Source organism: Ochlerotatus camptorhynchus, unplaced genomic scaffold (genome assembly GCF_037179485.1).
Source record: "Ochlerotatus camptorhynchus isolate MF236.1 unplaced genomic scaffold, CSIRO-AGI_Acam_v1.1 ptg000022l, whole genome shotgun sequence".
Taxonomy (NCBI): Eukaryota; Metazoa; Arthropoda; class Insecta; order Diptera; family Culicidae; genus Ochlerotatus; species Ochlerotatus camptorhynchus.
Window position 1 is genome coordinate 3,947,056 of NW_027040514.1, and position 24,106 is coordinate 3,971,161.

The following is a 24,106-nucleotide window of genomic DNA, read 5'->3' on the forward strand; positions in this document are numbered from 1 at the left end:
CATTCTAATCGGCCCTTTTCAGGGCCACAACATAATTTTCACGTGAAAGAGTTCAATGTTGACGAACCGTTTCTTCTATTGATGATTGTTTATGAGTTTAATACTAATAGGGCTTTAATTCCAATTTTGCACCTATATTTTAGCGTATCCGTTAATTTATCGAATGACATTTTTTTTGGTCTTGCGGAAACAAACCAAAATCAACCGCGTTGCGATAAGTGGTCCATCAATAGCGGATTCCAAACACAAATGTCGAACTGTTGCAATGGTGATCAAAATTATCACCGATTGCCTGCAAAAAGTGGTTTCGGTCAAATGTCGAGTCTAGGATACAACAACCTCTGTTGTGAATGTGATAAATTAGCAATAATTGAAGAACGTTCTCGAATAACCCAAGACGATGTAAGGCAAATATAAACAGCTGTTCTGTTTCATCATCCCTATTTACGGTTGCCTTTCGAATGGCGAAAACAGAAAAGGAATAAGTAAACTTCCTGACCTGAAAATTAAACAAACCATCATCCCTTCCAAAGCGAATCTTATAATTCATGGTGTCTACCTTGACCGTCGCCTAAACTTTAAAGACCATGCTGACGCCGTTCGAAAGGCAACCGTTAATAAAATACGAGTAATTAAATCCATTGGTGCGAGAATGCCCTGTGCTCATAGATCTACAATTCTCAGGATAATTAATGCATGGCTATTGCCCAAAATGTTCTATGGAGTCAGTCGATCTCTTTAGTAGAGGTGGTGATGCTGTGATGAAAAAGTTACGTCCGCTGTATAACCAAGCCTTCCGATTTGCTTCAGGCGCTTTTGCAACAAGTCTCACACTTGCGATCATGGCAGAATGTGGCCAGCTTCTATTCGAATACTATCTGTTAGTTTGCCTTGTTACGAAAGCTTTTTGTTGGTTGAGTCTCACTGACCGCAATGAAGTTCCTTCGGTTAATGCGGCTGGGCCTTTTTTTGACTTTAAATGATCTATATTTCTTGAATTTGTGTGGTTTACATGTATAACTTATCAAGTGACACATATGCGTCTTTTCAACTTTAGTTCCTGTGGAATTTCAATTATTATTAATTACAGTTCCTAGTCCTATCAGGCCTGTTTTAGAGAATGACCACCTTGGTGGGATGCGGCTGGGGCCCGCTGGGCCAGAATGATGGTTGTTTTTATACTTGTGTACAGGGTTGTCAGTGCTATCGTCGAAAGGTCTGGAAGAATAACAGAAAAAATGGCTTGGACAAATCCGACCTTTATAATTAACATAGGAGACTTCCAACATTTTCTCAACATGCTGCCGGGCGGAGTGACACAAAATCTGGAATTTCCAGATAAAATAAATCAACGTTAATCCATTGAAATGTTTAATGAATGTAAAATCACACTCAACAGAAATAAACGTAATCTTACGACTACAATGAATCTGGAAAGTTGGCATCGCTGCCTGTGTATAGCCAATGACAAACGAGTAAAGAGGATACCGACAGAGCATGTTTTCTATATAAGAAACAGCATACTCGGCTTTTAGGTATTAGTATCGTTTCAGCCGTTCAACAAGCAACAATGACTGGTCGAGGCAAAGGAGGAAAAGGTCTAGGTAAAGGTGGCGCCAAGCGTCATCGCAAGGTTCTGCGTGATAACATCCAGGGTATCACCAAGCCCGCCATCCGTCGTTTGGCTCGCCGTGGTGGTGTCAAGCGTATCTCCGGTTTGATCTATGAAGAAACCCGAGGTGTACTGAAGGTGTTTCTAGAAAACGTGATTCGTGATGCCGTCACCTACACTGAACACGCCAAGCGTAAGACCGTCACGGCCATGGATGTCGTTTACGCTCTGAAGCGACAGGGACGCACTCTGTACGGTTTCGGAGGTTAAGTCATTATCACCAACTCTGGCAAAAAACGGCCCTTTTCAGGGCCACTAATTTTATTTCAGAAAAGGCTGGTTCTGAAGTGCTTGTAATGAAGAACAATCCCCAGTTTAGTTTTCGTGAAGTGGATTTTAGTCTGAAATGTTAGTTTCTGCTAAATTGGAACGCTTTTGGATACGGTTATTTGTTCTCTGTTTTGTGGTGCGTTCGCGTTCATAGTTTTCGGCTGCATTTGCCGGATTAGCGCTGGCGCTCTGCCTCCCGGACGTTTATACGTGTGTGATTGGTAGTTTTCTCGCTTTCCGGGAAGTTTTAGAATAGAGAAAGAAAACGTGATTCAACATGTTTGCAAGCATCAGAAGAAATGTCGCAATCTGCGTTATTTGATTTTCTCCCGGACCAGAAATTAGTGGCATCGCGAGTGATAATTTTTAATTTCAGTTTATTTACGCACTGCAAGGTGCGTGAAAGAGTTCGGCACAATCGGTGTTGATGTTGGCTCGCTGCTTGAAACTTTTTTTTGTGTGTTCGAAAGAAATTGATCGAAAGTGTTCCAAAAGTGCTTCTGAACGTGTTTCGCAGTTGGGAGTGGTGAAATTCGTAAATTCGCGGTTCATGTTCAGTGAAAATTCCGTATCACAAAATTGCTCACCGAGTTCCCTTTTTTTGCCGTTTGACGACGACGGGCATGTTCTTATACATATCTCGATTGCATTTTCGAGGGGACGTCCAGAGAGCCTTGAGATTTAGGCGTTGTTGATTTTCCGGGCAGACGAGTTGGTCGCCGGTAAGGTCCAGTAAGTGCTGTCAGCAGATGAATCAAGAGGTATTCGAAACAAAATTGGTAAGAAATGTCCATTCAAATCGTTTTATTACAGTTAAACAAATTTCAAAACTATATACGTGCCAGATTTGGAAATAATATTTTTTGAATCTGGAAGTGTGTTTATGATACCATTATCCATTTGATAAAGGTAGAGTGAACATGCGGGGCTTATTGTAAGTAAAAGTGACCTCGGAGTGGTCGTGAATTACCAGGCATTCTGAAATGGGTCACTGGAGCTGCAATAGAGCTAACACCTTCTAACTCCCGGACTAAACCTGCTTTAATTGAAGGGTAATAAAAAGCAGTTTTCTTCCATAATAACACTGCCGGACAGTGGGGGTTAGATTGTACACACACACACACACACACACTAATTTTATTTCAGAAAAGAGTTAGAATATTTCTCGCGTCTTTTTTTAAATAGACCAATGTAACATATCCAACATTTTGAGAACATCTAAGCTGAAGTTCGACAGATTGTTATTTTAACTGTTTAAAAACAATACATTTTGCAATACTATTTTTAATGTAGTCAGTGAATAATAACGTTGACAATTCAGTAGAAACGGTAAAATCACAATTTTACTTTGAATTTCATGCTACAATAAAGAAAAAAAACCACATAGGACGTTTTGACTAGTCAAGTTGTACATCGGACATTTTTTGGACCATTTTTCTCAATGACATAATCAATTAGTGTTACATTGGACGTTTTGTCTACATGATACTAGATTCCCTTTCACAGATTTCAGAGTAGAATACCAAACTTTAGATTGGCCCGCCTTTAGAAAATGAGCATCAATCACATTAGGCAGTCCGAATGACCGAAGTAACAATCATCTAGCCATCATTTCAAACTGTACATTGGACAATGTTTGCCCTATGATTATCTTATAGCGAATTCGTCAGTCATCGTCAAGGCAAACCATGTCAATTGTCAGCAGCATTTTTGTCAGTGACGAACATGTGCTGATTTGTTTATTAGCTAAATTTGAAATGAAATTAAATGGCAAGAGCAAAACAATTATATGGAGCCATTAAAGTGAATAAGCATCAACGTCCTGAACTGCTTGGATAACAATAATGTGACTCAGAATGCAAGAAATTACACTTTCTGTTACCAGGTGAATCTTTGTCATTGACGAAAAAATGAATAAGATTTTGACAAAGATTTTTTTGAGGATCAAGTCTATCATTGACTATGTGAAAAACAATTTTGTCAATATCGCGCAAAAGTCTGTCAATGACAATGACAAATCTCAGCACTGGTTGGAACTGAATAATAAACGAATTCGCTATTAAATAAATGCAAGTAAATTTGGATGGGTGTTTTTGTATTACATACAATGATAGAACAGCAATAGGTTGTATCGCTTAACTCGATTTGTTTACATGTGTAACTTAGGACCTTTTGAAAAGTGACGCAAATTTTGTTTATTTTTCAGGCACAGGGTTTTTTTTTTTTAAATTTAAGGCCTGTATAGAGATCGAACCGAAGCAAAAACTTCATACAAAATACTAAATTTATCACCTGCGTGAAAAACGCAATTCAGTGCCAACATTTCAAAGGGGCGTAATTGCTTTTGTAAACAATGACTTTAGCCGGCAATTTCTCGCGAATAAAATCTTACCTCTCCAAAACTACAATGCTAGCTGGTAGAGGAAACATTCCTCTACCTGCCGGTGTCATTATTTTTCATGAGTGAGCTTTTATTCGTGAGAAATCGGTGCCTAAAGCTAGAGTCGGTGTATAATGAGTCACGCCAAGAGAAAAACAGTTGAACTCGCATCACGGTTTTCGAAAGATTCCCTTTCTTTTCACTTGGCAACAGAGGACTTTTACATCAACTTCAAATGACTTCTAGCGAGAAAAAAAATATAGCGGCTGTAGTAAATCCTTATATCAGTAATTTTGTCAAATTATCTTATCAAAAAATAGTAGAAATTCTCATTACTGATCATTGCCAAACGTATCCCATGACAATTTAATGCTCAGTGCGTGATTATGATAATTTTTCCAATTATATTTTATAATTTATTGCATTACCTTTCGTGGACCTTTCATAGCATCGTAATGTTTGTTTTCTTTGCACGATAGGTAGCCGGTTTGACAGTTCAATAGGTAGACTTGGCTTCACTCTTGGCGTGACTCATTATACACCGACTCTACCTAAAGCCATTGTTTAAAAATGCAATTACGCCCCTTTGAAATGTTGGCACTGAATTGGCAAATTTTTCACTTCGCTTTGAACTGTAAAGGCCTGTATAGAGATCGAAGCGAAGCGAAAATCTCATACAAAATCTCGTACAAAATACTAAATTTTTCACCTGCGTGAAAAACGGAATTGGCAAATTTTTCACTTCGCTTTGAAGTGAACTGTAAACAGATACGATCCAGCGAAATCTAATTTTGTTGATCGTATCTTTTTCGCTTACGTTTACTTTTTTTTTCGCGCATGCAGCGCTAGCGAAAAGAGCAGCAGCCAGCTGGCTGGCATGCCGCCATGTTATTGAAACCAACATCTGAAACGTCACAATTCCAGTGTGAACTGCAAAAATGGCGTGACTGAATTGTCTTATTTTTATCAAATGAAATTATTTTCCCTTTTATGCCATATAAATGGTTGACTTCGTGGAAGAAAATCAGAAAATAATATTTTATGAGTCCTAAGTTTATTTTTCACAAAATGTAAGCAAAAATATTAAGAATATCCATAATATCAGTCACGCCTTTTTTGAAATTCTGGCTTGAATCTTCTATTTGTTTACAAATTATGAGCTGTCAGTGGGGCCCGCAATTCGCGGGTCCGCAGCGATGTTAGCTCTTTTCAAGGCAAGGCAAACAAGATAGGGATGCCAGCTAGCTGGCAGCAGCTAAGCGAAAAGTTGACGTTGCGAGAAAGACCGTATCTGTCAGATTTTCACTTCACCGGAGGTGTAAACTGATCGATTTCGTTTCACATGACCTGTAAACTGCGAAAAAAGGAAACTGGAAAATGTTCCACAAACATTTTTTCACAACCTTTTTCGCTAGCGAAATTTCATTGTTTTTTCGCGTGCTTCAATTTTCGTTTCGCTTCGAGGCTTTAGTCAACCTGGTCTATACAAGTGTTGTACACTCAAAAATATTACTAAACTTGGAAAGATTAAAATTTATTAATTTTATGTTTATCCCATTTTTATTAAATCCGAATAATGGTGCAAAATTCTGTCAGTGTATACCACTGATTAAGGTAATCGTGACGGGGTGATAAACTGGCAAAGCTAGTCATCCATGTATGTGGATCACATTAAAATCCACAATGTCAAGGAGCTGGTGAACAAGAGCAACGAGAAGCCGGTGCAAAGCGTTTTCTTGGACAGGATTGAGGTCAAGTATCTGTGTGACGTGGAACCGCAGGGAGTCGAATAGCCCTTCTGATAGAAAATCTGATTGCGCAGGTTCTAACCAGTGTTTGTTGTGTTGTTTTTAAAAGCAATAGCAGTTACAACGAGGTTAAAACCTTAACGTTTATCTTTCAGACATTGAGATCCATCCACTGAAAAGCCAAAATCTCAAGCTGAAGTTGGCGGAGATGAAAAATTTAGACTAATTCCGAAACCCACTGCTCAGCCACGATGTGATTCTCAATTAACCACTTCATTCGAGCAGATAAAATGACGTTTACTACCACTCGAACTTTGAAATGAAACATTATTTTAAGATTTTTTCTTCTAGAACCTCTAGAAAAGTAGCCAACATTTGTGCGTTTCATTAAAAAATAGAAATTAGATTGACCAGTTTTGAGAAAACGCTGGTAGAAAGTCACGCCGTAACTGCTTGACAAAGTGGTCAATTGTCGTTACGTGGGATCCGGAGCGTATCAGCAATCAGTATCCAATCTAAGTGGTTGGATCAGTATCGCTTTCATCAAATCGAAGATGTATCGAATGAGAGGTTTGTTTATGCCAGACGTTATTTTGTAAATATCCATCTAGTGGCTATCGCACTCTTTCTTCCAGATTGATACTGATGCTTCTGGTCCCACTTATCACCAACCAGGCGATACCAACGATTGTCGACATGCCGCTTTTTCAGAGCATGTTCATCGTTATGTACGTACAAATTAAACTGCGTCTGCGTTCCGAACATCTGATGAAATTGGCAATCCTCTGGACGACAACCTAGATTCCCTAATAAAAATTGTATGGTTAATTTGCTTAACGACGTGTTCTGGGTATCATCCAAACCATTTGTGGAATAGTTCAATGATTTGGGTTATCGTTCGTTTATGGTTATTTTTTATTAGGGTTGCTACGAAAAGAGTGACGAAGTGATCACCAATCTTGAGATTGCGCGCGTCCAAATCTAGTAACTCTAATTGGTATCAGACGAGAAAATCCATAGCATTGAGATGCTTTTTGTGGACTACGGTAATCGGGAACCGTTAAAACATAACATGGAAGTCTCCCAGCATACCAGATCGTATGAGATGAAGCTGAGAGTATTAGGTTACAGTAATGACATCTAGATCGTTGATTTCCGGGTCCAGTGATTACAGCGTTATGTAGGTGCTGAAGGGCAAACAGCTCACGAAGAACTTGGATCACGAAGGGATTGTAAAATAGGAAGACGGCGGTAATTCACAATGCGGAAAATGTCTCATCGGGTGGTCAGATGATTTAAATCGGCTGGATCTAAATTGCTCTTTACTCGGCGTATTTAATAATATTAAATTATGTATGGAGTTTATTTATATTAAAGATAAATGTTATTGATTATTTTAAATTTGTTTAAAAATTCATGAAAAAAGCAACGAATGGCACAGAACTAATACATTTACCAAATAGAGTCACACTATACATCATTCGCATATTTGCAGTTTATACTATTGGACGTATAATCCATTTTTATACAAAGTTCATATTCTCTCTCTTTATACCAAGTTATGCGTCGGTCAGGAGAGTTGCGATTTAGCGTAGCTTTTATACTATTTAGATTTGAATATTTTTTGAGTGTAGGCCTGAATATAATTGGTGCACTTCGTTTTTCACTCGGCTTTCAATCCGCTTCGCACGATTCGTTTCTTTCGTTCACTCAATCATCCTTGTAGTGACGTCATAGCGTTTGTTTCGATCGGCACTTGCATAGGAAAATTAATATGGATTATAGAATCTATGTATGTTACCAAAATTTATGAATGGTCTGCCACTAAATGTTGAGATAATTTATTGATTATTGACTTATCACACTATATACCATTAAAAAGCAGCCTGTTTGTGAGTTTTTGCCTGTTTTCAAGTAAGGAGTTGGCATGCGACTTTAATACAATCAAGCAAAATCATCATGCAAAAATAGCTGCGATTTTGTTTACTTCTTATTTCGCAAATTTCCTTTCGAGTGTTATGACGTCGTCACCATCGCACTGTGGTTCCTGGCTGGCCAAAACCTCAAAAATTAAAGTTGATATTTTTTTTATTTCAATATTTTTTATCATTTTTACATGTTAAGAGTATCTTAAATTGATTGATTTGTGCAGTTCTGTTGATATATTTTTTTTTATGGTTGTTATAGTGTAGCGATATCACACATTTTTGAAAAAAAAATCGTAATGTTTCTTGTTGCTGTTTTGCTCAAATATAGCAAAAAATAATGTGTTTATCAACTTGGTTGCCTCAGAAGATATGTTCTTCGGCTTATTTCACGTCAAATGAATGATATAAAAGAGTGTCTGCACTGTTTTAAGTGCCAGTTTCTAATAAAAAATTAGCATGTACTGTGCAGCATTTAAGGGGCAAGATGATTCAGAAACATCGATGCTTCAGAATTCAATAAATGGATGAAACGTAGACATCTCATACCGTACGTTCCGTTGATATAAATCATTGGTCGTTGGGAGCATCTAATCTAAAAAAGTTAAATGATGCTCCATTTTCCTCGAGTGGTTGGGACATGAGCACTAGCTGTTATCTTAGCCCTATATGGCTTATGGTTATAGCGCCATTACTCGCTTTCTGAAAAGAATAAAATTGAATAAAAGCACAGAGAACAGACGTTCAAGCTCGGTCAGAAACTTGTGTAAAATAAGTGGAAACGTCGCCGTTACGTGGTGTTAGCATCTCCTGATTTTCTCTCTAAATTTTCCACTTTCGACCAATTTGGCGCTAGTATCGATAAATTTTCTGTTGAAAATTGCCACTTGGTGCTACTAGCACTTAGTATCTAGTGTAATTTGTGCAACGCCAGCGCCATCATGTTGTCAAAGAGGGTTTTTAAGTGGGGAAGTCGTCGTTAATGGCACTTAAGTCAAATAGGAATCCTTACACAAGTTTTTAGAGAAATTTTGTTCCAGCCTCCATGTCTGTTCTCTGTGCTTTAAAGATGTTTTTCAATCTGTTTAGATTTGTATCGCTTGCGTATTGCTACGTTCAGTACGCATAGATTGTAACCTCAATCAATTGCAAATTTGAAAACTGTATCTCAATTTTCGATCAAACTATTCTTCAAAATACATATAAAACACAGAGAACAGACATGGAGGCTCGAACAAAATTTCTCTAAAAACTTGTGTAAAGATTCCTATTTGACTTAAGCGCCACTAACGGCGACTTCCCCACTTAAAAACCCTCTTTGACAACATGATGGCACTGGCGTTGCACAAAATACACTAGACACTAAGTGCTAGTAGCGCCAAGTGGCAATTTTCCACAGAAAATTTATCGATACTAGCGCCAAATTGGTCGAAAGTGGAAAATTTATATAGAAAATCAGGAGATGCTAACACCACGTAACGGCGACGTTCCCACTTATTTTACACATGTTTCTGACCGAACTTGAACGTCTGTTCTCTGTGTATAAAATGTGTTGGATAGAGTAGTTGATATGTTTTTTACCATTTTCACCTCGTTTCATTATAGAAACCCGTGGAATTCGCAGTGATTAACAAGTATTTTTCAGTAGTTCCGTATCACCTCTATTCAATAAAAACAAAACTACCATCAGGTTTTTAGTTACTGAACTGGAAAGTAAGTGTCACCACAATGCATTTGGTTTTGCTTTTGATCTCCTATAACCACAGAGAACAGACGTTCAAGTTCGGTCAGAAACTTATGTAAAATAAGTGGGAACGTCGCCGTTACGTGGTGTTAGCATCTCTTTTTTTTTTTAACTAGTTCGTTTAATTGGGAGGCTCAATCGCTTTAGCTTTACGGAGCCGATAGTTCATTGTTCTTTGTTTGTAACAAAATTCACTTAATTCTATGTCTAGTAGGAGTTGGGCCGAATACTCGTGGCTTACTCGAGGTTAGAGAGGTACATTGTCGAAGGATAGGATCAGGGGAGGAGTTTGGGGGTAAGGTTTCGTTGTCTCATCAGAGCGTTGTCGCCAGTATGAATGGTAGTGCGGTTCTAGTTACGTCTGGAGTTCGACCGGCTATGGTGACCAGTAGGTGACGATGAGACTCATCGAGACGGGGGGACAAGACAAACAAAAACAATTAAAGAGAGACAAAAGACAAAGGAATTAAATTCTTATACTGGACATTTGAAGAAACACATAAACCGACTGCATATAGCAGATATCGCGAGTTCCCAAAACGTCTCTGATAGGAACATAGGGTTGTCTTCCTTGGGTCTCAAGGGTATTCAAAAGTCGCTCTCTGGCGGCGTCATTATCCGTACATTGCCAAACTGCGTGATCGATGTCATCGTAACCGTTTCCACACCGACAGATGTTGCTGTCTACGAGGTTTATTCTATTGAGATGAGCATCTAGCGAGTAGTGGTTGGACATAAGCCTACTCATCACGCGAATGAAGTCACGATTTAAGTCCAAGCCTTTAAACCACGCTCTCGAAGAAACATTAGGAATAATTGAATGTAACCACCGTCCAAGATTTCCATTGTCCCAATCGGTTTGCCAACTCGAAAGGGTACTCTGACGCACTAAATGGTAAAATTCATCGTGTGAAATTTGCCTGTCATCAAATTCGCCTTCCTGCGCGCCCACCTTTGCGAGAGAGTCCGCCTTATCATTGCCTGGGATTGAGCAATGTGAGGGGACCCATACAAAGGTAAACATATATGACATATGTCTAGATAGAGCTGGAATTAGGGTGTAACAGCTTTTGTAAACAATGACTTCTTTCGATGATTTCTAGAAAGTTGAGGCTCGCCAACGCAAATCAACAATACCATCTGGTAGAGGAAGACTTCCCCTATCTGACGGTTATGTTGGTTTGCGTGGGCGTGCCTTGAGTTCCTAGAAATCATCGATAGAAGTCATTGTTTACAAAGGTTGTTACGCCCTAATTCCAGCTCTATCTAGATATGGCATTCACATCGAAGATGATCCCCTGCCGGAATCACGGATGTTGTGTACCTACCACTTCATCGACTACGATTATGTTGTGCAATATACAAAATTACGGAAGTAGGGTGATGGTAACCACGGGAAACAAGGAGATTTCTGTAGAATTGTCACACAAAATGCTTCAATCTTTCACGTCGAGGTAACGAGAAAGGAAAATTCCGCTGGCGAATGGTACACGAGAAAAGTGAGCTCCGATTTGGAATGAACGATTTGTCCTCGGAAACTGCGAGATTATCCGTGAATGATGTCCCTGGAAGTCGATTTCTTGGGGTGTTGCTTCCCCTGTTTGGAGCAGAGAACTACTGCAAGAATCTGGTCACAGGAGAAGACGGCACCATTGTTCCACACGCTTTTGCCAAACGAATATTACCTCCGGGCGAACGTTGCAACGTTAAACGGTGAACTGCGTGCAACTTGACTGCTTTTTTTTATTTTCAGTTTGATCATTATAGTAAAAAATATAATAATTATATTAAACATATATTTGAACCTTTGTATTTAAAAATAGACACTTTAAACACAGACAAATATTTCTCACTGTAATACATCGTCGCTACAACATTATCGCCATCTGTTGAATACACAGTGGTGGGTAGTACGCTGAACAGATGGCGGTAGTGTGTAAACGTCAAACGCAAGGGAATTGACTATGCGCGCCACAGGTGGCGGTACTACCAACTACGATACTTTTAAATTGACCGTTAAATGCTTGTTCGAAGAACAACTTGCGAGTGTTATGTCTGTTTGTCTGTGCTTTAAATTTAATATTTTCTTAGAATTTAAAATAAAACTACGATGTTGTTTTGAAAATATTAATGTTGAATTTAAAATAATCCGCTTTCAATTTCAACACTGCCCCGTTTTTCATCTGACTGTTCTACAATTTATTTTGAAAGTTTCAGCTTTAAAAAGAAGATGGGCGCGGGCAACTTTTGAATTGACAGTTGGCAGACTTTCGATTCGAAAGCTATCCGCACAGACAAACAGACATAACACATTGAATATTTCTCACTGTAAAACATCGTCGCTGAAACATTAGCGCCATCTGTTGAGTACACTGTGGTGTGTAGTACGCTGAACAGATGGCGGTAGTGTGTAAACATCAAACGCAAGGAAAATCACTATGCGCGCCACAGGTGGTGGTACTACCAACTACGATACTTTTAAATTAACCGTTAAATGCTTGTTCGATTAACAACTTACGAGTGTTATGTATGTTTGTCTGTGCTATCCGCTTTCTACCAAAAATAACCAACGCAAACTTTCAATTCTACCAATGTTATTTTTAATTTTATCAATGATTATTTTTTGTGTGTACCAGCGATTTCACAAAACTGGACCAACTAATTTCTATTTTTTTTTTGTGAAACGCACAAATGTTGGCTACTTTTCTCGAGGTTCTAGAAGAAAAAATCTTAAAATAATGTTTCATTTCAAAGTTCGAGTGGTAGTTAACCGTCATTTTATCTGCTCGAATGAAGTCCAGCTGATATTTCGCGGCGACTTTACAAAAAAATGCAATCAAGCAAAATCATCATGCAAAAATAGCTAGGATTTGTTTTACTTCTTATTTCACAAATTTCCTTTCGAGCACAGAGAACAGACATCACAGAGAACAGACATCACAGAGAACAGACATCACAGAGAACAGACATGAAGGGTCGAACAAAATTTCTATATAAACTTGTGTAAAGATTCCTATTCGACTTAAGCGCCATCAACGGTGACTTCCCCACTTAAAAACCCTTTTGACTACAACATCGAAAGCGAATTATTCCCACTTCTCTCAATTTCTATATGTGGAAAATAGCCTGCTGATATGATATATTGCAATTTATTGGCCAGTTCCCGCATTTTACTGGTCATCCTACAAACAAATTTTTTGCTGGATTCTCAGTAAATTTTAATTTTGCTGAACTCTGTTCAGCAATTGGTATCAAAATTTGGCGTGAAGTCTAGAAAGAAAATACTTACTTGATCTTGGTACACCAGCTCTGTAATTTCTTATCTAGTTTTATTTACACACGCTTAGCATAGTTTACTAAATATTGTAACGACTGTTAAACACGATAAGAAAATCCGGCACCCTCGAGAATCAATAAAAATGCTATTCTCTAGGAAGCCCACCGATGGTTACCTTTATGTTGCCAAATATATAGGATAACGGCTGTTTCCTAGTCATGAGGATAGCAATTATTTCAATAGTGATTACTCTAATAGCGACTCATGTACATGGCGCCGATAGCTCTCAGGAGCAGGTAAGCATTTCATTAAATATATAGTCAATTGAAAAAATAAATCTAACCCGCTTCAAAATATGCAGAAGGAAAATCTCAATAATAAACACAACATGATAGACGAACGTATGGGCCTGTGGAAGAGGTCACTAGTTCCGATGGCACGGTTGGGGCAAGGTAATAGAAACCGACGTCAAACCTTCAGCGGGACGTTTAGCTATGATATGAATTTGGAAAAGTTGTTGGCATTGGCGCAAGAGGTGGTATATTTTCTGCTATCATGAGATATGATAAAAACGATGCCAAACATTCACATGAAGCAAGAGGCCCGGAAGCTGTATGGTAAATGTGGTTTGAATTTTGCAATTTACTTTGTATTTAAAAAAATGTTCGATACCAAATGAGGAATAAAAATGTCTAAGAACTAAGCTGTCATTTTTTCATAGAAGATTAATGCTTCTTTAAACTGAAACAAGTTTCAGTTAAAGGACATTTATCACTAAAATTTATGAATTTCAAAATGTACATAAGCGAATGCGGCTTCGAAAAATTTTGTTTTCTTGGAAAAGATTTAAAATCTCAGCCTAGGAATGTTGTTTAGGATTTTTCGATTATGTCAAGAGGAACGACACATCCTCATCATACACCCAATTTATCCTCAACATCGCATTCAGATTTTTTCATCAATCATCCACGATGGAAACCTTTCACTGAATGGCACTGAAGGTGATCAGGATACCTATGTTAGTACGTGAGGGAAGAATATTAATCTTGGAGTAAAAGTGACATTCAATAATGATCCACGAAGGAAGAACCTACTATCAGGCAAATAAATGTAGGTATATGGTTTAATATAACAGATATTTATTAAATCTTCGCGCGAAGGCCTTCAATTAGCCCCAACCCATACCGGCGACCATACCACTAGCTAGAAAGGACAGCATTGTCATAGCAGTATTCATATCCATCGGTTGTTGTCCGTCTTCGGCAGCAGAATTATACTGCCGTCTCGTGCGCCGCTGCGCTTCCAGTTCGAATCGTTTCATCTCCTGAGGGATGATAGAAGAATGAGTTTATACGGGGGGAAATCAGGGGTTTCTTACCGAGTCGCCTTCGTCTACCACTGGAGCAGTTAGCACCTGCGTGCATATTAAAACCGCAAAGACGGAGCTCAACAACTTCCTCATGGCCCTAGGTAGTACGTTTGACTAAAGTAACAGTTGTTGATGTATTTTTATGCAGTTATATTCAGTGGAAAAGCGGCAAATTTGATTATACACGGTATGAAAAAAAAAAACAGTTCATTATGTGTCGAGGACTCAACATTCGATATAGTGTATTTTAAATCAACAGAAGCAATTAGGTGATTCAATTCTTTAAAAAAAACAAAAAATTAAAATTCAATATGAAAGGAAAAAAAAAAATAAACACAACCGTTTCAACGGTGAAGCAAAACAAAATCAAGCCAATTGGTTCGCCTTGGCTCGCAGTTGATCCTGCACTTCCTTGGTGAACATGGTGAGCAGCAGCTCCCGGTAGATGTCCAGCAGTACGACGTAGTCATTCCGAGGATGTGCGTACACATACCGTTCGGCAAACTGCTGTAACATGTTCAGCTTGCCCGCATCGTTGGTATTCGGATCTTCGATCAGCTTTTGAACAGTGATCAGATGCTTGTATGGAATCGGCGGAAGCTTTTTGGCAGCTGATAACTTGCATCGCAACTGGACCACATTGCACGCGTCGCAAAGACAATTGAAATGGTACATTTTTATGGCTTGGCGTCTTTCGTTATCCGAATACTCTCTAGCCAGCGGACCGTAGGATACCAGGATCTGGTCGCCCTTCGAGATTGGCCGGATGGCGATGAACTTGAGCTGGCCGAAGTAGGTGGCGGCGGCAGTGTTCGGATCGCACGAATGGTTACAAACAGACGCAATCGAGTACAGCTGGTTGGTAAAGTTCTGCCGAGGTCCAATGATCAAAAATCCGATGATGCGCATGTAATCCAGAAAGCTGTGGAGCATGAAATCCTTCTGGGCTCTTGTGGTGACGATGGAACGCACCAGAGGGTGCTTTATATATATCGAATAGTAAACTGCAGCGTAGAATCGGAACGAGTCCTCGTACAGAAACTTGTTGGTGGGAAGTTTGGCCTTGTGGAAAATCTTGAATTCCTCCAGTGGATCGTAGTCCGTGTAGTCCAGGGTGAACGGATCGGCTCCCGTTCTATCATTCGCTTTGCAATACTCCATCATCTTCTGCACATCATCATTGAACAGAGTCAATCCGTAGAAGAACGCTCTCGTTCCCATGAAAATCCGGCTGCTTCCGTAGGAAATGTGGTGCAATTTTTCTGCAATGCCACACTCGAACCGATGACTGAACTTTAGTCCCTTCTCCAGACATTCCACGCTACAGTACATGACCGAGACACAATTAGGGCAGGGAATCAAGCTATGAAAGTTGTCGACCGAACAATGATTGCAATTTTTAAACTTCAGCTCCGGACTTATTGAAGTCAGTATGGCTTGCTCCTGCAGGATCACATCTCCCGCCTTGAAGGCACGTTCAGCCACCATACTTCGTCCGTAACTGGGAAGCTCCTTCTGTTCGATACCAGCAGCCATGAAGGGTCTCTTTGGGTTTACTTCCACATTCATTGCCAACTTCAGACACCGTTGAACACGTTTGGAATGACCGTTTGTTATTTTCTCCTTGCAGTTCAGTTCTCGAGCGAGCAACTTCGGCATCAACCGTTGCGGATAGCTGTGCTTCTTGGCAAGCTCTATGTTGTGCAGGGACAATTCGTACTCTTCCATATCGTAGTAGATTGCAGATCTGCAAAATCCCACTTGTAATTAATTAGCCTAACCCACTATCGAAAATACCCCTTCAACCCAACTCACCGATTTGCATAGCCGATCCCCAAATCCTCAGAGTTGCCTTCGGCCCAGCAAATGCTCTCGTTGTATTTCTCGAGAGCCGCCTTGGAATCCTTGGCCAGGAACAACCGATTGCCCACCAGGCGCACCTCGGACGCTTTCTTGTTGCTCTTGAGTAAATCCGCAGCGACGCTTTCGTCGATGAAGGGACCATTCTTAAGCACGTAGGTACGATAGGCTATTACATCAGCATTTTGCAGGTGTGGGGCCCGATTGAAACATTCCACCGTGTAGTTGGACATAGGTTTCCGGTTGAGACGGTGTAGCTGCTGCAGCAGATCCATTTTGAACGGAGGCTTTATTCTCTGCGGAAGATTTCCTTGCGTGAAGCAATCTGCGACTAAAGGACACAATTTACATACTCACCACAGACGCGATGTAATGAAAGTTTGTTCTCGGAACACTCAACTATCTATAATGTAAACTTTAAGATATTCGATTTCAATCCATTTGATAACGAAAATGCATCACGAGCACTAACAGAAATCGGATCCGCCAAAAGAAAAGAAACGTGCCTAATTCAGAGTCAACGGTTTTAGCCCTGTTCACTTTCGTCACAGTCAAGACCAATGACAAAATACAAGGTTCAAAGAAGTTGATTCATTTCACATCCTCATCCTCTCTATATTCCGGAGTGATTTAAAATTTGGGCTTAATTGTTTTTGTAAGCAAACACGTCAACCGTCGATTTTTCGCGAATAAAAGCTTTATCCCGTAAATAAACTATACCAAATAATTTTGCTGCCTGATTGTGTTATTATTTTTGAATATTGAGCTGTAATTCGCAAAAAAATCAGCGATTGATGTGTTTGTTTCCAAAAGCAATTGCGCCCATACCTCAAATCACTCCGCAAAAATGGGAGAGAGGAGTGGTGAACACAAAAGGGCGCAAAAATTTTCGGAGAGAGGACTACACCGAAAATAGTTTTCATGTAGTTTCCATTGGAAACGCAAATGATTTGCATCCATAAACAAAATTAATGCACTAATACCCACACATTTTTATGGACGAATTTCCATGTGAAATTCCACATGATTTTCATGTGACCACACATAAACAGAATCCACCCAGAATCACACATAAAATTTATGAGTCAAATGAATAGTATGTGTATGGTTACACATGGCTTTTATAATACCCCGTTCACATTACGCACTATATCACGTGATATAGAGCGATTCGTGATATAGCAGCTATATCACGTTCTATATTACGTGATATCCCATACAACGATCTGTCAACCTATATCACGAAGAGTGCTTGATATAGCTCATATCACGATCCATGCTTGTCAGAAATTGATTGAGTGACTGCTAGCAACACGGCCACGATAGAGCTGGTCGGCATTTTTTTCTTCAAAATGTCATCTTCAGAATTCTGACACCTTTCCTTGAGTTCGTTCAGTCTCGCGTTCCATTTTTGTTTTTAAATTTCGCGTTCCATTTTAGCTTTTTTTATGTTACGAGTACATTTTCAATTGCTAAAAACATTTTAAATATTACAATGGAGGAGAAAAGAAAGCGCACGAAGAGCAAACGAAATCCTTGGACACCCGATCAAGTTGATCTGCTACTCGAAATGTGGGAAGTAAAGTTGCAAGATCTGCGTGGGGCTCGAAAAAATAATCATGTTTTCGAGGAAATGCGGGTTCTTTTTGAGCAGCATGGACACGCGGTTACAACGGATGAGATTAAAAACCGGGTGCACAACTTGACAGCCCGGTACAAGTAAGTCTATATCTGGTATATAATTGAATATTTATGTATTCTAGTGTATTCTTCCTATTGCATCAAACGTAAGCGCGACAAGTCAAAAATATTGATATTGAATTTTCAGTTTGCAATTCATAAACGTTGACGGAACGGTCAGGCCGGGTTATCTAGTAATTATAGAAAAGCAACTACACAGCAAAAAAAAATGTAATATCAATCAACGTAATTCAAGCTGATGTATGAAATAATGATGTAATAGCAAAAAGCAGATACAATATTACATCAATGAATGTAATTTTGTTCGCAAAATCGATGTACATCGTACAATGTGATATTACACAACCGATTGATTGACCTGGTTGCAGCAGTTTCGATGTAATATTCAACAACTTTTTTTGCTGTGTAGTACTCTTGCCTCTATCTAACCACCAACAAACAGGTCCTGATCGTCATGTTCAGGTTTGTGCATTAACCAGTGAAAGATCCTAGTGAGTTTTATTTTTTGGCTTCGCAATGCCTTCGTTTTCAGTAATACCATAGAGATAACTCTAAGACCACTGGGTCCCGAAGAAAATCATTATTATTTTTGGCTCACTCAGTACCAGAACAACGGTCCCAAGCAGTCCCAAGCTATTTCACTCACCCCTGCATGTTCTGCATGAATCCACACACCCCTGATGTTATCTGTCAAACTTTCATAGCGAATCAAAACAAACATAGTGTAGTAATAGAATTTCAACTAGAATAGGGTACGTTAATCGTTTGCTTGGGACAATAGGCTACTAAAGTGGTGAGCCAATTTAAAATCGTTACTTTCGTATTGATTGTTGGTAATACTGCGTTTAAGGACTTTACAGAAAGATGCTGCTGAGGACAAAAAGAAAAAGTGACTAAATATACCGGGTGCACATCTCATGCAATAAGTAAAGATGAAGAATATAGAAAGTTAAAAAAAATAAATTTACGGAAAAGATTCGCTTTGACTGGGATTAGATAATGTGTATACACATTTAACAAGGGATGTTTTACTTCGTGGAACTTGCATGTCACCATGTAGTCACTGCTATCCTCGCTGCTATCCGATGGTGTTTGTCTCGGTGTTTGTAATATCGAACTAATTCAGTAACCTATCTATAGATAGGTTACTGAATTAGTTCGATATTACAAACACCGAGACAAACACCATCGGATAGCAGTGACTACATGGTGACATGCAAGTTCCACGAAGTAAAACATCCCTTGTTAAATGTTTCGCGGGAATTCTCAAAGCACATCCCGATTTTTTTTTAATACATCGCAAATTTCTCGACTTTTCAGGAACAAAAATATATATGTGCATGTGTACTACTACTTTTATGGAATATTGGTCCAATCTCAGGCAATACAAATGGAGTTCCCTGCATATACCTACTATGCAATGCGTGCTTTCTCATCGAGAACGGACCATCGAGCTATAGAATAACAATCCCATCCAAAAGCGGTTTTCCATTAGCCATGACATTTATTTTTGCTATGGTAGTATAACTTGATATCGAGTTTCTGGACTTCGAGTTGTAGATAGTTGACAGTATTAAAATGTTAATGTTCTTTCCAGTGATGTTGTGAATTCCTGTTGGACAAATTATTTTTCAATACCCTGATGTGAATCAACAGCTAGTACGGATCTTATATTTCTTGTCGGATGTTTGGCACAAGATAAACGTACGAGTACTTCAAAACTCTCGCGTATCATTTGAATAGGGCCTAGCACAAACTACAAACTCTATCACGAAGAGGAGAATTTCCACTAAAACGCCGTCCAGACTGGAGAGTTGTAACATGTTATAGCGCTTTCTTGATGGTGTTTTCTGTGTTGAAATTACTTGAAAACCGTTATAACATGTTATAACCAACAATCAATACGAAACTAACGATTTTAAATTGGCTCACTACTTGACTAGCCTATTGGTCCCAAGCAAACGATTAACGTATCCCATTCTAGTTGAAATTCTAGTACTACGCAATGTTTGTTATGATTCGCTATGAAAGTTTGACAGATGAAATGAGGGGTTATTCGTTTTTCCTATGTTTCGAGGGGTGAATCGATTAGCTTGGGACCGAAGATAGTACCAGAGCTGAGCCAAAAAGTTGAGCACGTTTATTCGGGACCTACTAGTCTTATGCCTTGTTCAGATTGGGAGTTATAACATGTTATAGCGAAGGTGTTATAAAGTTAAAACCAAACTGTTCACACTGATGGCAAGGTGATATACGATGACATTTGAGATTTTGTGTGAGTTTCAAATGTTGTTTACCAAAAACAAACAAAGTTACAAAGTTCAGAAAATGGCTGAAACCACTTCCGAAATTGTGGCGAAAACCTGTTTTGGTTTCCTAAATGTAATTAACGATACCATGGTAAATTTGGATCGAATATTCAAAAGCGATATTCTGCGACACCGAAGGTGTCGGAAAATGTATTTAGATAAATTAGAGAAGCTTAAAAAGCAGAAGGTTTTGCTGCTGCTTGTACTCAATGATTGCGGAATAATAAGAAAAGTGTGGGCAATGGCAAGTATCCCATTTTTTCAAACATTTTGCCTACGAGTCTCAGCTTGAGTTTTAATGCTATGTAATCTATAATTTTCATAGGAAAGAACAAAACTTTTTTGGGAAGTAGATTGCCAACGAAACGACGACGAGTTTTTTAAGCAAAACTTTCGAATGCACCGGGAAAGTTTTGAAAATTTATGCAGCATGTTGCCTGGTCTTAAAAAAGCAGATACAAATCTGCGTCAAGCAATTCCTTTGCCGAAACGAGTGGCCGTCGCTCTGTATTCCTTGGGATCGTCGGCCGAATACCGGACCATCGCAAACCTTTTCGGCATTGGAAAGTCGACAGCATGTTGTATGCTGCTGGAATTTTGCGAAGAGGCATGGCATATCTTGCGGCCATTGCACTTTAATCATTTTCCTCTGACCCGAGAGAAAATTGAAGAGAGTGTTCGCGGTTTTGATGTCTTGGGGTTTCCTCAATGCTTGGGAGCGATAGGTAATTATTTATGTTTCAAACATTCTATGCCGCATACCATCCTAGCATCCTAGCTTCTGTATATAAAATGAGAATCCTAACCGGCATCTAGCTTAATTTAGAAGCCTGATTGATTCTCTCCCGCTGGTTTTTTTGCCTTGATTTGTTTTCCGTGCTGAGCACCAATACTACCGACGCCAGGGAGTCAGCTTCCACAACTGGACCTATCGACCTATCAACTCATGGACAGGGAACCAACGGTTTTACTTCCCTTTCGAAGGAAGGCGTGATCAGACATGTTATGCCTCAGAACATCCCATCGGTGCCGACTGGGATTGCACCCTGGCCTGCTAGGGTGAGATGTGGTCACGCTTACCACTACACCACCGGCCCCGCTCCCTCCGCTGGGTTAGGCATGGTATATTTACCTACACAGATCGAATAACGGCTGTGATCATGCTTCACGGTAAAGGTATGGTCGCACTGACGTAAACGGGACGGGATTTCCATTGGTATGCAAAAGACAACTATCACGGGGAAACATAACAAAAACGATATTCGGTTTCCATCAGACAAAAGAACATGGGCTAAATTTTGCGGTCCAGAAAATATATACGATATTTTACTGGTTCTACGCATAACGGGTTCAAAATAATCCCTGAGACAGGGGGAAGCTTTGACCCATATTCGCAATCTTTGCGTGGCAGTCTCCCGTCAGGTAAGTGATGATTTTTAATCGAACACCGGCAAACCCTATGGCATACATCGATGATTATCCGGAGGAATATTACGGTTCCAACAGCGCCATACAAATCAGTGCAACACCAATCACATCAGCTGGAGAAAAGCAATAAAGCTATGAAAAATATTTATTGGAGTGTGACACCGATTTGCTAACGTAGACCTTCTTATGAACTGCTTTCTGTCCTTCTTTGAGGTTTTCTAAACTTTTATGAGAACTTCCCCTCTAAATTGTGTCAAATGCATTTTCAGATGGTTGCCACATTGAAATTCACCCTCATGCGGCAGACGCGGTTGACTATTATAACTATAAAGGCTGGTACTCAACAATTCTGTTTGCGTTAGTTGATTACAGGTATGTATGTGTAATGAACACAGCAAAAAAAAATATTGACTCTTCTTTATAGATATAGATTCCTCTATATTAACGTCGGGAGCCCAGGCAGATGCAACGATTCATACATTTACGAAAAGTCTCTGTTGAAAAAACAGCTATCGGAATGTGCATTACTGCAGGAGATGTCGCGACCAATATCTGGCGTGAATGCACCAGTGATGATAATGGGTGATTCAGCCTTCAGGTTTTCCACCCAGCTTATGAAACCGTACCCTTATAACGTCGAAAGCAATGCAGTGCAGAAAAACTTTAACTACGCGTTGTCTAAATCCCGCAGAGTAGTTGAAAACGCATTTGGCCACCTCAAAGCTCGATTTCGTCGGATTGGCAAAGGGATTGACAACAGCACGGAGCATGCATCATCAGTCATCAAAGCATGTTGTGCATTGCACAATTATTTAAATGAGCTAGATGATAACATCGATGCAAAATGGGCACAAGTTCAGATAAAGCACGATATGAGTCTTCCCCAACCTCAATATGAGGCTGTGCTCAATGACGGTGATGTAGGAGCAGAAGAAATACGACAAGCCATTGCGTCATATGTTTGTAAGTACAGCTTTTCCTCGAAGAACCCGCCGAGAAAAAGCGGTGGGTAACACACTCTTCTGGGGATAGCTTTGATAATTTTATTATGACTGTTGTGCATTCAAATAACCAATGAACGCGTTCTTGAATTCTGCTGTGTCATTGACGAACTTTTCTAGCAACTCTGTTCTTTTCTCCTCCAACTGCAATATCTTCTCATCTGTTGCGTTGATACGCTCTTCTTGCTGTTTCATCTCATAGTCTAGGAGGTCAAATCGCTTCAAAATCTCAATTGAAAAATTGTTCCTCTTTGATCTCTTTCCAGCTCCCGGCGTTCCACAACCAGACGTCGACGGTTCTGGTGACAGCGACGACAGTTGCGAATCACTATAAACACGTTCATCATGTCCCTCGTCTTCCGGAATGAAATGAGGCAATGCGAATTCATCGAGGATTTCCATGTCTTCTTCGTAATGAATAGCGCCAGCATTTGGATCAGCTTCGACTTCTGGAACTGCATATTTTTAAAATAGAGACATTTTTTACTATAATCTTATGATTTTACCTTCGATACTTTCTTCAACCAATGCAGATACATTATTGATTGCAAAGCTACCCAGAATTGCATGAATTTTATAGTAAAGAGGCCATTCTGAAGGGGATCCTCCCGATGGTCCAATTTTGGCCTTTTCACTTCTGCAAAATATTTAATAATAAAATATATAGGCATCTAGCAATATAAACGAACTCTTCTACCGAGGAAAAATCTTTTAAGGCTTCCGTGTGTTTGTGCTGAGTGAGGTCAAAAGTACAGAAGCAGTAAACGGAGAAAAAATGATACATTAATGCATCAAGTTGAATCATTTTTGAGAAAAACGGGACAACTCTTAATGAAGGATAAGTTTTATCAATTTTTTTCATAAATAATAGTTAATGATACAAAACTACACCAAAATGGTTGAATGATTCTTAATTATTGATTGTTCTGTTTTTCTCGAAAATGAGTCAACTTGAATCATTGGTGTGCCAATCTTTTCTCCGTGTGAATTATTTCGCAAGGACACAAAGAGACAAACTAGGAGACAATTGTAAACATTGCCCTCAAAAACATGCCTCCAGGCAGTGACGTCACTGTTCAAGAGTTAATATACCGTAATCGTTTAATACATAAATCATTTAATGAATTTTAAATAATCATTCAATGTTAAATTTTACCTGTATTTTGAAGTGAGGTTATGAATCCTCACTTTAATGTCCTCGACAGATACAAAGCACTTCTGTGCCTCCAGTTCCGCTTTCATCTCTTTGAAGACGTGGCTGTTCCGGCGCGTCCCTCGGAGCTGGTCGATTTTATCCGCCCACATTTCAATTAATAAATCGATTTGCTGTGGCGACCATCGATTTTTCTTACCAGAACGAGAATTCTTCTTTTTTGGCTCCATTTTCTTAACAAAAGAAAAATCACTGAGGCAACAATCACA

General features: G+C 39.3%; 1 protein-coding gene across 2 annotated transcripts; it reads right to left on the bottom strand.

Annotated features, from left to right (window-relative positions):
* Positions 1 to 14,517: 14,517 nt before the first annotated feature.
* LOC135704285 (SET and MYND domain-containing protein DDB_G0273589-like) lies at positions 14,518 to 16,767 on the bottom strand. 2 transcript variants are annotated; one of them, XM_065225749.1, is made up of 3 exons: positions 16,603 to 16,767; positions 16,201 to 16,541; positions 14,518 to 16,132 (listed from the first exon to the last, which is right to left on the bottom strand). In XM_065225749.1, exons 2-3 carry the CDS (start codon positions 16,518 to 16,520, stop codon positions 14,752 to 14,754), a joined length of 1,701 nt encoding a protein of 566 aa, XP_065081821.1. In that variant the 5' UTR covers positions 16,521 to 16,541; positions 16,603 to 16,767; the 3' UTR covers positions 14,518 to 14,751. The 2 variants fall into 2 exon arrangements, with proteins under 2 accessions (XP_065081821.1, XP_065081822.1); XM_065225750.1 differs by having other exon boundaries at positions 16,599 to 16,767.
* Between the last annotated feature and the right edge of the window lie 7,339 nt (positions 16,768 to 24,106).

Coding starts and splice junctions, on each gene's coding strand:
- LOC135704285 (XM_065225749.1), bottom strand. CDS start 16,520: ATGGATCTGCTGCAGCAGCTACACCGTCTCAACCGGAAACCTATGTCC. Junction 16,133..16,200: donor GGGATCGGCTATGCAAATCG/GTGAGTTGGGTT, acceptor GGGATTTTGCAG/ATCTGCAATCTACTACGATA.